The 17,842-nt window shown below is 35.5% G+C and overlaps 1 protein-coding gene across 2 annotated transcripts in view; it reads right to left on the reverse strand.

The window, feature by feature from the left end:
* Raf (serine/threonine kinase raf oncogene) overlaps nt 1–17,842 on the reverse strand; it is a 99,635-nt gene that overhangs the window by 74,442 nt on the left and 7,351 nt on the right. For both annotated transcript variants that reach the window (XM_089237942.1, XM_089237943.1), the window contains exons 2-5: nt 12,517–12,618; nt 8,247–8,460; nt 4,074–4,168; nt 1,881–1,984 (exon numbers count right to left, since the gene is read on the reverse strand). In XM_089237942.1, the coding sequence (XP_089094068.1) occupies nt 1,881–1,984; nt 4,074–4,168; nt 8,247–8,460; nt 12,517–12,618 (515 nt within the window). The remainder of the gene's footprint in view (nt 1–1,880; nt 1,985–4,073; nt 4,169–8,246; nt 8,461–12,516; nt 12,619–17,842) is intronic.

Raw genomic sequence — 17,842 nt, forward strand, 5'->3', positions numbered from 1 at the left:
TCATAGACTATATTTGTCTGGTTTACCGTGTTGACCCGGGAGCAAATTTTTAAACTGTCTCACCAGCTAGCAGCAACCTTATAGCATTAGCCTCCTTGTCATCCTATTTACAAATGTTTCCAACCTGATAGTGTCATACATAAACAGAAAATTCAATTGATATGAAAAGATATTTATGCAGATGTATAAGGATTACAAGGTTACACAAAGAGCTCTGAATGCATTACAAAGAAAAAAAACACAAAAAATTGTTTTATCTATAAGTGGCTGCAGAATAGGGGTGATTTTTGTATTATGTGTATGAAGCCTGTTGTCTGTTCCAGGAAAAACTGGCCGCAAAGGGAAGTTGGCCAGAGAATAGAGGTAACTGCCTAAGGAAGTATGTTATTATATGCTATCATTAGAGCCCGGTAGTTCAGGCAAAATACCATAAATGCCTTTTTTGCCTATTTCCTAGATTTTTTGTTAAAAATGCTGTTTTTGAACTTTTCCTGCCATAGAACTTGAATATTGTGAGCATTGAGAACAAAAGAATTACACTTTTTACAATTTTCCAACTCTTAGTATCAATTATCCTCAGGAAAGACCCCCCTCCCCCACTCTCCTTTCACCACATTTAAAAGCGAATAAGTGATCTGAGAGATAAGGAAACTTGGTGTTGCTATGCATTAATTTTGCTTTGACAGGATGGTGTTAGCCATGACTGATTGTTCATTTCTGTCACACCATTATCATTTTCTGCACGCGAGGGCTAATTAGACCGAGACCTACAATTGATTGCAGATTCCAAATGGCAGGCTTGTTTCTTATACTCATCGAGAGGTTGGTGCGCTAACCCCTCAATGGGGGGCTCCCTGCAGTAGCTATTTTTTCTGTGGTCATGTCACTGTTTCTGTTGTACCCATGTCAGGAAAGCTTTCTGACAAGGACGAACCGAGTATCGAACTCGCGACACCTCTAAACATCCTTTGGTACTTTAGGCGAATATCTTATCGACCTGGGCTACCACACCCTGTGAATGATTGTGTTTCAGATGACACAGCCCATGTTGGAAAAACAGAGGTAAATTAGAAATTTGTTTCTCCACATGCTTCATATAACATGTCTTGCTCAGGTATTGGATATGTATAACTGATCGATGACTGTCCCAAGAGGCCATCATTTGACATTATGGCTACCGCATGGCGGATAGAAGCAGACAGGGCTTTGGGATCCCATGTTGTTTTCATTTTTTTTTAAAACATCATAAATGCACTGAAAACAACCATGGCTCTTTTATTTTATATGCATATTTGGTATCTGATTAAATTGACCAGAGTCACTCCCAGGTGTGTGCTCCCAGATGCAGCCACAGAGAACCCCAATCTTGAAGTAGTCCCACAGGTATGGTAACATAAACAAGGTAGCTATGTTTCAGTTATAAAAATGATGATTATTACAAACAATTCAACAAATAAATAAGAATTATTTGCAACTCGAAAAAGCCCCACAGATAATTTTCTTTACGGGCTCCATGACTAGTAATGGGGGTCCTGGAATTGGCCTAATTCTGAGAGTCTACTAGCATTTTCTTTTGGGCTTGAAATCAATTTAACTTCGATAATAATGCAGTTATTTTAAACTTTAATTAAAAGTGAACAGGTTAAGTGCAACTAATTTTTCAGCTCGTTTTGAACTCTTAATACCTCAGTTTTTTTTCGTTCTTTTTTCTTCCTTCCATAAATTATAAATTTTTTTTTTTAGTGCCTATTTCATGTATTTTTAGCACCTTATTGCCTGCCTATTTTGACCATTTTTAGTGCCTGAACTTCCGCACTCTAGTTATTATATAACACTGTACTTATGCTACACTAGGCTGACAAAAAAAGAAGTCAACTTACTTTCCATTACATCTGAACACTATACAATTTTCTGGAGTTAATTTACGCCTCTTCATAGCTTTAGAAAGAGCTTCTCTGACAGTTTGCCCAGGTTTAACATGAACCTTTAACAAAATAAAATGTAAAAACATAAAGCTTCACTACATTAAGAAAATATAAAAAAATATTTAACATGGATACTTTTTTATGTTGCCCAAACAGACAGGTTTACAAGGTTGTGGGTCTCGAAATCCACAACCCAGATGAAAACCTAAATCTTGTTATACCATGCATGCCGAGAGACAGAAAAAGATGACACAGTCAATGCACATTATAGCAATCATTTCATTATAATAATGATCGATTAAGTTATGAAAGTTTTCGTATAATGACCCTCCTATATATTTTTCCTTTCGATACATCACTTTTCAACAGAATGAATGGGTCATTATAATGAGTGCCGACTGTATAGTGAAAATATGGTTTCACTGAAGACCCCATGTAAGTTATAATACTAATTAAATTTTTAACAGCACTTTTAATAAAAGGTGTGGGAAATCCAAATGCACATTATAGAGAGACAAGACAAGGGGCTGCTCTATTAAACTTTCATCTATTATTTTTTTGGAATTTTTTCATAAATGAACAAAGATAGTAAAAATTTCCATGGTTATTAATTTATTTGAGGAAAATTGATGTATTTCAACATCAGATTAAATTATTAACCAGAAAACAAAAAAAAAACAATCATACATACAAAATACACAACTACAGTAAACTCTTTGTAACGCGACACCCAGTATCTACAAACATGTCGACTTATGCAGATGTCAAGTTAACAAGGTTTCACTCTAAATTTTTTTCAATCACTTTTATGTACATAATTATATACATAGGAACAATTCCATTAAATAAAATGTTAATTCTCATTAATTTTAATTCAGGGTTGTTTTTCAATAGAATCAAAACGTACAAAAAAATTTACCTTATGAAAAATAATCAAGTGTATTGCCTGTTTTTCTTTCTGAAGAGAAAACAAAACTTCTACATTATTTAGTTTATCCTGTGATTGTTCAGATTTTTCCTGAATGCATCGGAAGCAAAGTATCACATCTAAAGCTTTTAATGGTTCATGGAGAGATGGTGCAGATACTTCATCTGAACTTTCTGTGTGATTCTATTTCTTCGAAACATGAAGCACTTGCTTTGGTTGATTGATTCTAGAATATCGTCATCTTCTAAAAGTCCTGAAGTTACACAAGATCAAGTCAATACTCACAAATTCATCCTCGATATAATCACCCATAGCACTATTTATGCTTTCTCCACACATAATCTGAGAGGAATCTTCCAAGAAATAATTGTTTTCCAAAGACTCACAAAACCAACATGATGGAAGCGGTTCCGAATCGTGGCACTCGTGCCTGACTTCCATGCTCAATCAATCATTTCACCAGCATCTAAAACAAATTTTTGCATCTATTCTAGAATCCACAAATTCACAAATTTTTTGTCTAATTTTCTGTAGAAAGTTTTCATACTTGGGATAATTCCTAATTTCCTTGATTGAGACTTTTTGCGAAATATTTTGCTTTCTCTTGAATTATTGGTCCTGATAATGGGATTGAGTGAGATCGAGGGGATTTGAACCATGAAAGAGTTGCTTCTTCTACATCGCTGAATTCTGATTTTTTTTCTGCTTGGTTTATAAGATTCAAATGCTGAAAAAAAATTTCCTCATTCTTAGCCAATATCCGTACTTTTTTATGACCATGAAAAGAATGAAAGACCTTTCCTGGAAATGCCATGATAAGCTGGCCAAGTGGTTTCAAACATTCATTCTTCACATGCACGCCCCCCCCCCCCATGTCCCCAACGGATAAAAGGGACACATCATAGAGAACAAAGGATTGTCAAAATACCCACAAACAATGTCGAAAAATTCTTAGAACTGGTAAAACATGGGCAATTTTTAAAACCAGCTGTGGTAAGGGACAAAACTTGCAGTTGACTTAAGCAGAGTTAAGCCAAACATGAGTCGAATTAGAGTTTCCCCTACATTGAAATTAATATTGTGCCAACCAAGGGAATAATAATGTCAAGTTATCCAAGTGTCAAGTTATCGAGATTCCATTGTATATATATAAAAAACAATTATATATGCACGTACGCAAGCACGCACACGCATGAACAGATCAATTATTTAATACTTACCGTTGTTCGCTGCTGATTTGGTAAAAATGCCCGTACTACAGACTTTAAAGGAGAGCGAGGAGATGTTTTTGGACTAGCATCTGCGGCACTGCCACCTAAAATCAACAACAAATTTTACCAATTTTTTCTATGCAACGGAAATTAGTGACAATTTTATGTGATGGAAATCAGTTAAGTTTTTCTGTTATGAAAATCTGTTATGTTTTTCTGTTACAAAAATCTGTTATGTTTTTCTGTTACAAAAATCTGTCATGTTTTTCTGTTACAAAAATCTGTCATGTTTTTCTGTTACAAAAATCTGTCATGTTTTTCTGTTACAAAAATCTGTCATGTTTTTCTGTTACAAAAATCTGTCATGTTTTTCTGTTACAAAAATCTGTTATGTTTTTCTGTTACAAAAATCTGTCATGTTTTTCTGTTACAAAAATCTGTCATGTTTTTCTGTTACAAAAATCTGTTATGATTTTGGGTAAAGTTTCATTTAACGCCTGAACATATCGGGAATCATTTGACCCATCAGGACCAAGTTCTGTGCATGTACCGAGAGGTATGTATATATCATCCGCGCTCTCAACACAGGATCCAGGTACCCACGGTGGGGCATTGAACATACAGTATACCTTCATGAGAAAGTTAAGAGGTTTCAAGGATGAATCTCATTGTTTTCTTGCTTTTCATTGCGTGCTGTATTGCTTATTGTAATGCAACAATTATTGCGTATTGTGGTGCATTGCTTACTATAGTGCTTTGCTTACTGTGATGTAACACATGTTTTGCCGTATTGCATATTGTGGTGTACTGTAAATAGTGGTGCATTACTGAATGAGATGTATTATGTGTTGTAGAGAGTTGAGTACTGTATTGCTCAATGCAATAAGTGCCCTGCTTATGACGTATTATGGCTCATTGTGTCTCATGGCGCTTTGCTTCATGCCATGCATCATGTATTGTGCTGTATTGCAATGCATAGCATACTGTACTGCATTGCTTATTGTTGTGCACTGTAAATAGTAGTGCATTGCTTATTGTTGTGCATTACATATTTTTAGTGCATCACGTGCCATATTGCTTATTCTAATGCAGTACTTATAATGCATTGTAGTTCATTGCTTATTGTGGTGCACTGCTTATTGTGCTGTATTGCTTAATGCGGTGCCCTGAATATGGTGGTGCATTGCATATTGTTGTATTGCCTATGGTGGCACATTGCTTATTATGCTGTACTGCCGATGGTGGTGCATTGCATATTGGGCTGTATTGCTTATTGTTGTGCACCAGGGTTTAAGCTGGATAAAAAAATTCCTTTTACAAAAAAGCGAAAATGGAGGAAAAAGCTTTAGCAAAATGCTGCAATGCTAATGTAATGATTGATGGTTGGAAGTCTACTGGTTTCGTACCTCCTGTACACATTTTTGCGAAAGTGGCTGCTACTACTTTTGCATTCTACGATTTTCTTTCGCATTTTGCGAAAAATGCAACCGTAGCTTAAACCCTGTTGTGCACTGGACTGCTTACTTTGGTATTTTTATTTAAAAATATGTCAAAACTAAAGAATGCCTTTATTCAGTTGAGCTAATTACCATGTATCAGCCAATGTAATTTTAACAAATTCTACTGGTACAATAATCAATATTATCGGCTCCGTCAAGCCAGAATCACGAATGTGCACTGTCCTTGCAAAAAAAAAAACATGGGAAATGACGTTTGAATGTTTACTAATGGTAACCACCTTTACTAGAGTAGCACGGGCAATATTCTCTACCCATGCTACTCTACAAGTTATTTTCCTAAAATGTTCTGTAACATGTTTCAATAGGGCATTATTGAAATACTTGTTTTACATTCACGTTTCAGGCGCAAGTTAGAAAGCAAAACAAGCTATCCAAACAGCTAATAAAAAAAGAGGAAAATTTTTACATTCCTGCTTCTGGCATGCAACAGACAATATCAACTTATAGTCCGTTTCAGGTTAACTTTGCAGTGAAGAGGAAGCTACGAGGGAACCGCATCACTCGTTGCTATGACAACGAAAGCCTCTTAACCTGTGTATCGATGCGCGGCCTCGGTGAGGTATGGCTGATTCTCGCCAATCTCGCAGAAAAAAATATTTTTTACGTGTAACGTAATGCTTGTAGAAAAAATTGCAGTCAGTTAGTAACAAAAAATTAGCTAATGAAAAAAAAAAATCATTGTCGATACTTTCAGAAATCAAAGTTGCGATTTTTGAAATCATTTTTTTTTTATTGAAAAGTATCTTAGTAACTCCTATTAACCCGGTTTTCACGTTTGAATTTGGGAATAGCCCCAAATAATAATAAAAATGATAAGGCAAAATTTAGAATTCTTTTACTCACTTTTCTTGCCGAAATTTCCGTCGCTCATCCACCCGAACGCATATACGTCGATGCGACTTGTTATCACTACAGTTTTAGTCATTTTTCACGGATTCCCATTCTATGGAATCCTCACTTGACGTTGTAGAACTATCGGATTCTCTATTACTTATTAATTGTTGTTGCTCCAACATGTGTTCCATCAGGCCACCTGCAATCCAAAATTCCTCTTCTTTTTCAATAACGTGCTTTATGCATTATTGCCAAAAAGGAACGGAGAACGTTTTAGCGTGTCTATCTCTGGTGAAAAGCAAGATACAACTGTCACAGAAGAAAAAAATACACTGCAAGCCTAAACCATTGTGGGTCTCTCTCTCTCTCTTGCTTATTTATATTTATCTGGAGAGACACTGAAGGGTCATCTGGAGGAACAGCCTCTGTTGTGGGGGAGGAAGTTGGTGTGGGTGAAAAAGAGACATTACTTATGTCAACACTCTCCGCTATCGGCTATTGGAATTCAGAAACCACCCCTATCCTACGAACACGGCAAGAAATAGATATTTTAAAAAAAGGGGGAGGGGGTCTGGAACCGTAACCTACCCCCATAAAGAGAGCCTTCACAACGGTATCGGCGCTGTCGTGAAAGAGGGACACTTCCTGTAATCTATGAGTGAATATCTGAATTCGTTGGAGGTTATTTTCGCGAGAAAAAAAAACCTGATTGAATATTCGTCTGGGTGTGTAGGCCTATAACTACATGCAAAACTGAATGAAAAATTGTATCGGAAAAAATTAAACAAAATGACGATATAATATATATATATATAATTCTCTCTGAGCAATCAAAAAAAAAAAAAAAGCACGATAGTAATATTGGCGGGGAAAATTTCTTGGAAATCGCGCCAAAATGTTCTTGAGCTCGCCATGGATTTTTGATAATGGTAACCAATATTTTTCTAATTTAAAAATTTTAAACGAATATACATTGGTTCAAAACGGTATTTTTTCAGTATCTTTTTCAAAATCATAAAAAAATTTGAAATATTCTATATAAATGATCATCAGAAACCTCCGATGTATGGGAACTATATTTTGCGGCGAAGGAATACACTCTCTACCTTTCTCTCCACTGCAAAGTTAACCTGAAACAAACTATAGTACTTTTACAGGGTGACTTGGAGAAAATCACCCAATTTCAAAATTGTATATCTCTTAAAAATTAAAAACACAGAATAGAATGATAAGTGATATGTGAATGTTCGGGGGCAAATATGTCTATGAACTAATGTTTTATAAACAATTTTTGTTTTGTTAATTTTGTTAATGATCGATTTCAAGTGTAGAATCACTTCGAATGATAAGATTTCATAAGATACGATTTGATTCTTTTTAGAAGAATCAAATCGGATGATTCTTTCTTGATCACTCTGTATACAAAAATCAAGAACTGTACACCTCGCTACACCTTTGTATTACATACGGGACACAAAGTACATCAAAAAACAAAGTAAATATTTATATGATATCTAAAAAAATTGAATATCTCTGGAAGTCAATATTGCCTAATTAAAATCGAAACAAGCGTTCCAAAAAGAGCTTTCGGGACAGCTCACTTACCAACAAAAATTTGGGACGTCCCGGAAAACTGGAACAGATTGTCAGCGCATGCAGGGGTTGCGATAAATTTTTTGGTTGAAAGGGGGTTGCTCTTCAAAAAGTTTGCGCACCACTGTACTAGAGTTACTAAAATATGTTCATTAGTTTGTTGAACATGTTAGTTAGAGAAGTGTCTATTCATCTTGGATGAAAATAACAATTTTATAAATAAAACAAAACTTACTGAAATTTGTAAAATTAACTTGATTATTATTTGTTGCAAGTTGTGTCTTATGCAAAATTAAATCACTGTACGATTTGGATTCATCAAATTCTGATTCACAGATATCTGGAGATTCTCTCTCAATCCTTGCTAGTTGTTCAGCACCAATCTTTTCTAATAGCCTTTGCTCCTGCATTTGAAACTCATTAAGTTTGCTGGTCAGATCCTCATACTCCTTGGAAAAGAGAAAAAAAATATATGTTATAGTAACAAGGAAGAAAAAACAAAGAAAAAGTAGCGGGGTAAAAAAATTTCATGCCATTAGCATTAATTACTCATGTAAATTAAAGTAACCATCAAATAAGAATTCTAAAAGCACTTGTAGTGTTCTGTATGCGCGTCTCACAGTAAAACCTTGAAGTAACAATACGGTATACGGCTCAAGAGAAAAAGAAAGAGGAATAAGCCTGAGGAGAACGAAAATTGCAAGAACTGAAGAGGGTCATTCAAAAATAAAAAAGGGGGAGAAATGTGTGTGAAAACGATTGAGTAGGATCGTCGTCTTCAGTGTACATTCTTTCTTTTAATTTTTACTAATAAATTCCTGTCAAGTTTGTTTCGATAAGTGCTTACTATTCAGAGAACCTAGGGACACTACGTTGAAGCAGTCGGTAGGATAGTGAGCAATAGATTGGACAATATCAAAGGGAAAAACTTTCGTCGTGAGAGGGTGACGTGAAGAGAACTTTCGTTGTGAGAAGGCAACACGAAGTGGACTCACTGAGTGTTGGAAAATATCCCCCCCCCCTTTTCACTGCCACTGGAAGAAAGAAGAAAAAGTGCAGTGTGCATTTTTTTATAAAAAAATAATTTTTGCTTTTTTTTTCTTTGAGGGAAACATGGCTTACTTAACCAGAGGCAAAAAAGATGACTTGCAGCAAATCGCGATGGAAATGGGAGTTGAAAATGTTATGGATATGGAGGTATATCAACTCAAATCCGCGATAACTGAGGCAGAATGCTATGACAAAGAGTTCATCGAAGAGTTTTTGAACACCATAATTGAGGAGAGAAAACAGAAAGAGGTGAAAGCTAGTGAGGAAAGAAAACTGAAAGATGGAAACTAGTGAGGAGAGAAAACTGAAAGATGGAAGCTAGTGAGGAGAGAAAACTGAAAGAGATGGAACCTAATGATAGAAAACACAAAGAAGCCAGAGACAAATTGCAAATTAATCAAATGGTGTTCAAACTAAAAAAAAAAATGCAACTAGAAAATGAAAGGATGCGCATCTGTGCCGCAGGTGAATTTCTGATTAACTCATGGACAAGGCCAAGACTAGAGCTACAAAACATTTTACAAAAGTTTGACCTCAAGAGCAACGAGATCAGCCTCTACCTAGTTCTGTTTGAGAAACAAGCGAAAAGAACCAAAATCAAAAAGGAACTATGGGTTTCATACCTGATTGGACTATTACCTTATGATGCGGCACAAGTCATAGCTAGAGAAAATGAAGAAACAGATGACTATGACCAAGTCAAATCCATTTTGCTGAAGAGACATAATCTTACTTCCGAGAAGTTTCGATAGATGTTCACGAAGCACAATAAGCCATCCGAAGCAATGTGGTGTGATTTTGCCTATGAACTTAGAAACTTCTTCACTGAATGGATCTGAGGCTTGGATATTACCACTGTTGAAGAACTGTCTGATTTGATTATTACGGATCAGATAAAACTGAAATTATTGCCAGAGATTCTAGACCATTTTATTGACGAGCGGTTTCAATTCAAGCAACCCGACATCCTTGCTGATAAGTTGAATGATTACAAGAACATCCGGGTAGACATTGGCAAGAGGCAGTCCCCTGTGAGAGAACAAAGTGAGGACAGTGTGAGTGCGAGTATTGAAAAATATGACAAGATGCCATCTCTGCCTGAGGATAAATACAAAAGGCAGACAGAGCTGGTGAATGAGATGACTGAAAATTTCGGCATCACTAATATCTGCGAATTCAAACGCAAGAAAGTTGGAGGAATTTGCCATCGCAAATCAGGGGGGGGGGGGGAGATTGCAATTCTGCAATGTACAAATAAAACTGGATCTAAGGAGGACCATGGCAGAAACTAGTGACTATAATGAGTTGACATGCTTGTGGAAATCTTGGAGAGATGTCACCGTTAAACCCATCAGGAAACAGTTCTAGGAATTTGAGAGGCTCAAGAACTATTATGGTAGTGACGATTCAAGAACAAGGACCCATTCAGGCACATATTTTAGAGGACATGTGGGCCCAGCAATGGGGTAGCATTATGGACCTTGTGAAGCCATATCCCGAGAAGCCATCGGTGGATGCCACGTATGGTACAGTGTTCGTAAGGTCTTGATGACCAACAACATTTTGAATCAAAAAATGTTACAGCATTTTCGGATAAGTTGATGGACTTCGTGCTTTGAAAAATTATAGTTGATAATTTAAAAGTGTGGGACGTCCTGATTTAAAAGAAATTATGTTTGCAGGCTAGAGAGTGTAACATACACAATAGTGAAATTGAAAGTATATGGGCAAAGATGCCCCTGACATGCTATAGCACGTCAAATACTCTGAATTTTTGAAAAGGACACATAAAAATTTGGTTAACACCAAGAAGAAAAAAAATAGAGAGAAAATAAGCCCCCCACCTCACCTTTTTTTTTTCTTCTTTCTACTGTCTATGATGATCACACACCCTTGAAAAAGTTGTTTTACTACTTTGAAGTGCAAATAAAGCATTTTACTGTACTGTATTGATATATAAACAGGCTGTTGAAGAATAAGATAACAGATATCTAGTTGCGTCCCTGAATGAGGGGGGCCGTATACCAAATTTTCAAATTTCAGAGTTTTTATTCCCCTGTGGATTTTCTCCTCTCCAGTTACATACCAGAAATTATGGTACTTTCGCAGCTATTTACTAGCATTCAATCTATATGGTGCCTTGTTCCTACAAGATTGCGAATGCACATGTTTTGAAAAATCATAAAAGATTGGAGAACATCCTATTCAAATTGTAAAAATGTTTTCGAGATCGTTGAAAAAAAAAACAATCTGCAAAAACTCTACCTTGAATATCCATAGTTTTGTCATCTAGCAGCTATACAGTAGTCGCAATTTCACATCGTGAAAATCAGGAGTGTGTACACGGAATCAGCTTTTGGGGAAGAGGGCACAAGGATTTCTTCCACAGAAATTGTGAGTCAACACTCAAAAAGAACTTTAAATTATTTAAGAATGCTTATTACTTAAGAAATTTAAGAATGCATTTTTTTCCCAATATTTTCATTTTCTACAAACATATTCTTAATTTTTGACCTTCTTGGGGGAGATGGGGGGGAGGGGGGACATGGGCCCTCATGGCCTCCTTGGATTTTGCCTTTGAAAATCTGGGTTTGGAACCTGCAATTGCACAGTGGTAAACGGATAAATATACAATTTTCTAAGGTTTTCCAACTTTGAGTTGGCTACCCCTTTGAAAAATAGCTGTTACCACGATGATCACACAGACCATACAACACAAATATGTATACATCAAGTTTCAAGTACACACATTAGCAATTTGCCGAATAGATGGCACCACCTACTAAAAACAAAACACACCAAATGATGGACGCACACAGGGTTCATACAAAATTTTCAAAATGAAAAGTAAGGAGTTTTTAAGGAGTCATGGGGGCCATTCCTCTTCAAAAAAAAAATTGCACCACTAGCCTAAAAACAAAAGAAGCCCACATGCAAATTGATTTCCATTTAAATGTATTTTTCTTTAATTTCTATTTCAATGTTTCTAAGATTTCAACTTTCAGAATAAAAGGTATGATGGATAGGAATTTCAGCGGTGTTTGTCTATCAACAACAGAGCAAAAAAATAAAATTGAAATAACATATTCTGAAATAGTACAAAACAGCGGTTCTCAACCTATTTTGACACACGGAGCGTTTTTTGTATATAATTTCTATGGTATAGAGTCTCATACATTTTTTAAATTTATTTATTACATTTACTGATTTATTTTATTTTCTCAAGCAGAGCCTCTGGGAAGGGCATGCCGAGCCCTAATTGAAAACCATAACATACTCTGGAAAATTAAAAATCTGCAGGAGGACTGGAGGGGGGACATGAAATAAGAAAAAAGCAGCAGCAAGCATTACATTTAGGGTAAATATAAAACACAAGGGTTAAACTCACTAAAAACAAAAGGGTTTCTGAATACATGGGGGAAAAAATCAGAGTAAAAAAATTTTGCAAAACTCACTGTTATATACATAGACGGTGGGTGTTGATACTCAGCAAATCTGGCATTCAAAGCTTCTAAATTTCCCTTAGTCAACCTAATCATACTTTGTATATTTTGGAGCTGTGAGAAAATACGTAAGGTTATGTTAAACAAAGACATGGAATGTAAGTTCAATACATATAGTATATATGAGCAAGAAAAAAACACTTTTCTTTTAATAAGCTAATTGAAAAAGATGTATAGAAATAAATAAATCTAAGTATTTTTTTTTTAATTATAGGTTGTCACTTTAACAAAAAGATTTATGAAAAAAATAAGACAGTTCCAGTTGTAATACAGATTATATTGAGGAAGACAGTGATACCTTAGCTAATAAAGATACAGTGATACCTCGGCCAATGAAGATTATTCATTCCGGAATCACATTCACAAGCCAACATCTTCATTAGCTGTAACTTGATTTCCCATAGGTTTCTATGTAAAATCATTTAATTCATTCCAGGTACTGCTCGGAATTTAAAGATATTTTATAAAAAATTCCAGAAACACTGCACAAAAGACAAAAACTGATCGATGGCTGATACTAACTAAAGGCCCAATTGGATACATGAGAATTTACAAGGTGAGATACTAAAGATTTTTATTTTACGCTAAGCACAACAACTCAGTCGGGTTCTTAAGGGTCCCCATTCATTTGTGATTTTATCAGCTCATTTTTGCCTCATACATACAGATGGAAAATATAAGCTCCTAGAATGTCCAGACCATTTAGTTTGATGCCATGAATTTACACTGAAAGAACATGTATCCAAACTGTTTAGTTAAATGATACAAATCTAACCATGTGCACTGAAAATATTCAAGTCTAGGCATCCTCTTTTTCATGCATTTTTTCTCTTAGTTTAAACTCTCATTTTAAAGGAAGGGATTAAAAAAATTATAAAAGGGAAGTGGAAATGCATCTAGAAAATAATTATGGAGGCAGACATAAATTAATCAGGCTAGTGACAGTAATTCTGATGATTTGCATGAAGCCAGCTTACAACACAGTTGTATTACGTTAGGATGTGCATCCCATAGCTGCCAACTTTTGAAAATGAAAATTCGGGAGATTTTCGCGCAAACCCGTATTTTATGCTAAAACCACTCCCTAATAAATACAATAGGGATTTTCCAAACATAAAAGTTAAAATGTAGGGAATAAAATCCCTACTCAAAAACTGAAGTCAAATTAAAATAGGGATTTTACACACATGGAAGTTAAACCCTTGGGAATAAAATTCCTACGCAAAAAACAAGTGAAATTGGAGGCCAAAACTTCAATGATGTAAAAATAAATATTGTGTTCAATCAGCAACGCTGTGAACAAATGATTCAACGCGAATGACCCAAAATCATCGGAAGATGAAGGAAAACACCGTCAATTTTTGAAGAACACTGACTTTGTGACACTTGCTTGATGTTTTTTTTTTCCATTTAACGAGTGATTATGGCAGTCTTTCCATGACCGATGTTTATGTCCGTAACACAACTTGTACAAAAAGGAAAAGTCTGCCCTCTTCTGGAACGTTTGATGAAAGGAAATTCATCAGAATAAGTATCTTTAAAATTGATTAAATATGTTTTTGCTTATCAGTATTCATGCTTTGTTATATCGACGTCATTTCGAAAGGGAAAAAAGAAGCTTCATGCTCCACAAGAAATTCCTTAGGGGTTGTTTTCATAAGCGGGGATTTTTTTAAATGAAGTAGGGAATTTTTAGGGACAATTAGGGATTTATGATTTTTGTAAAAATTTGGGAGATTTAAGAACTTTTCGGGAGGTCGAGCGATGAAGCTAAAATTCTGGAGACTTGGCAGCTATGGCATCCACATCAACAAAAAAACAAACAAATAGTGATCAATCTCCTTCGCTTATTGTTCCACCAACTGGTTAGTTTCATCGCATCACTTGGAGTATGGAAAAAGATTTTTGACCAAGAACCTTGTCTTTTGTTACATTTATTAACATTTCTGAAAGCTTTCAAAGCTTTGTTAAGCTTTATCCTCCGAAGGTTCTTTCTTTCTGGAGTATTGCTTTTTTTCCAGAAGCGATTTACATTGAGTGTTGTTTCCATTCTATTTTCTTAATTTCTGAATAGAAGAGGTACCACTTCTCTCTCCTCATTTCAGTTTACAGTACCAGCTGTTGGTGAGCCCTATTTCTCATATTATCCCAAAGCAAGCTAGGCCATGGCTAGAATAGCATCTGCTCTGCTCAGGGGCAACTTCGGATCTTGTATTCTGGGAAATTTTGACGGTGACTGGTCAAACATGTGCGAGAAAAACATACAGAAAAGCTCTTGTATCAATGAATAAACATATGTGAAAAAATTTCTTTTCAGAAAAAATAATAATTGTAGAAACGTGAAAATGAGGACAAATGGGTGAATTTTCCAAAATTGTAGGAAGGCATTTAAAATTCCACCAAAAAAGATTACGTCTTCCTATGTAAGGATGTCTGGTAACCTTGGTGAAGAATAAATATTCAAGTAGGCGTTATTGAAGTAACCATAATGTTTTGGTAGGTAAGTCATATACTCACAGCTGCTTTTTTCTTGATGGGGATAAGGGGGTGAGAGCTGAAACGCAATATTTTTATATGCGTGTTCTCGAGATGGTGGCAAATATATATATATATATATATATATAGAGCAGAGGCGGCTCTTGGGCTGGTAGTCACACAGGGCACTGCTCTAGGAGGGAAAAAAAGCACCAACTCCGAGTTGAAAGGGCAAAAAAAAAACTTTGCTGCAGGCTTCTATTTCAGAACTCCCTCTCTTCATATTAGCCTGGAGAAAGCAGGCCTTGGTTAGAATAGCATCAGCCCTGCTTCGAGGCAACATAGATTCTTGTGTTATGGGGATTTCTATGGCAATTGGTCAAACCATGTAAACATATGCAAGGATAAAAAAAAAATCTCATGCAAATGTTTCAGAGTGGGGGAAAAAATTCTGAAAACCTGAAAATGAGAACAAATGGGCAAATTTTCTAAAACGTAGAACGTTTGAAATGCATCAAAAAGGAAAACACGTCCTCCTAATTAAGGAAACCTGGTAACCCTACATATACAACATATGGCTTGTCACACAGCTCCAAAACAAGAAATGACCAAATTATTGATGTGTCTGCTAAATGGATATTCGCTCATTATTCATTGTAGATCAGGGGGTCTTCAACACATGGCCAGCAAAGCTCATGGGCAATAATAGCTTATTGAACCTTGTAATGCAAGTCCGTCACTATGACCACTCAACCAGAGAAGGACAGCAACATTTTTATAGTGGTAAAACCATAAATCTGTTTCTGCCTAGACAGATGGGAATAGCTCAGTAAGTAACAAAACAAGTGACCTAGAGAGTTTGCAAGTAATGTGAATGGCCAAAAGTGTGACTTAGGGCTGAATGAATGAACGCCAGGGTCTCTGCCACCGAACTTATCCCGTTGCAGAGATCTCTTCCAGCCCAGCTTCGTGGCAGAGTCTGGAACAAAGTGAGTGCACCTAACAGTCTGAGTGTGTAGCTAGTGTTGTGTCTGATATTTCAGTGCTGCCATCTATACTTCAAATTCTGAGTGAAGTGTAATGATTGAATATTTGTAACGTTGTAGGCCTGTTGCTCTCTGTGGTGAGACTTTTTAACGGGGAGATCGGCTCGCATTCGCGCCTTGAAGTTGGAAACCACAGAAAACCAACTTCAGCCGACCACCACTGTGGCGCCAGTGGCGAACCCGGATCCTCGCGATGCGAGTCCGTCACTATGACCACTCGACCACCACAGCGGCTGTGACTTAGGGCTGTGTAAGCATAAGAAGGACCAAAAGCATGACGAGGACATGTGCCAACAGGGTTGGGTTTCTTCTGGAAGAAAATAAGAATGTGCACTAATTATTGTTTAATTAAATTACATATAATCAATGCTTGTTATTTCACCTCAATGGTTGTGAAATAATATCAAATGTATTCTAAAAACAATATTTTCTTAACATTTAATTATAAATATCTTACGAAGGTGTGAAATATTTTATTTTCCAATATATAAAGAGCACATATTGAAATAATTATAATTACCACAAAAAATGTTAATCTGAATATAAAAAATATTATACCTCTTCAAGTGTAATTAATAAAAATTGTACAAAATAATTGTATTGCATAATAATTTTATGGTTAAAAATGTGTTAAAAACTGGAAAAAGCTGATCAGCTTTCTACACGATGATGCAATAACACCAAAGGTGTTGGGAAACATCACATAAAAAAGCCAATTGAAATGCTTAAAAACATTTTCAATTGTAATGTTTTTAATCATGGTGAATGGTTATTGGCATGAGGGTGATTAGAAGTATATTTGACATAATTAGAAATTTTAATCTGCATGGAGAGGTCAAAGATTTAATGGAGCAACTACAACTGATTTCTATAGCACCAGGGTTGTTTGGTTTAAACCAGAGGTCTTCAATTTTTTTCTAGTCATGAGCACTGCCTGTGCCAATCATCAAAAGAAGAGCACCCTTACGGCAAGTTTGACACACCGATGCATGTAATCAGGATAATTTCAATCCATCAATACAATTTGTACAAGGTGTTTACTTGGAACGTTGATCAAGTGCTCACAAGCACAAAATCGGACACTAGCATGGAGCACTCTGGGTGCTTCAGGGAGCACCATGGTGCTCACAAGCAGCGGGATGAAGATGCCTGGTTTTAACCTAGTTTTTTTTAATCACATAAAAAGTGGCCAAAATATTTTTCCCCCTGAAAAATATCATATTGGTCTAATATTAGCAAAAAAAAAAAAATGTTTCATTCTTAACACTTTTTATAATTTACATATAATAAAAAATTATGTAGTAAATTGCAATTTCACCCTACTAAATATCTTCATGCACATTTTCTATTCTTGGGGTACATTCTGATGGTATATCTTTAAATGGAGTAAGATGATATGTGATTTTTTTCAAAAAAATCTCAAAAGTGGCCTGAATTTTCTTTCATATCAAGTATCTTAGTTACTGAAAATTACATACAGTAAGGGTTGGTAAAAAACCCGGTTTTTTTGAAAAAAACCAAAAAACCGGGTTTTTTTATTTTAAATAGTATTAACATTAAAAACAATAAAATTTCTGAAAAATCATTCAAACTTCCAATAATTAACTAAAATAAAATGTTTATTAATATAATTAACACTATTCCCATGCTAATTAATCAATAAATATTCATTACATTTTAACAAAAACCAACTTTTGCAATTTAATTATTTTTTACTTAACTCAATGGATTACTGTGTGTTTGAAAATTCTTTTAAT

This window comes from Pholcus phalangioides, unplaced genomic scaffold (genome assembly GCF_987345545.1).
Source record: "Pholcus phalangioides strain wild (caught in Gottingen) unplaced genomic scaffold, Ppha-v1.0 ptg000010l_1, whole genome shotgun sequence".
Taxonomy (NCBI): Eukaryota; Metazoa; Arthropoda; class Arachnida; order Araneae; family Pholcidae; genus Pholcus; species Pholcus phalangioides.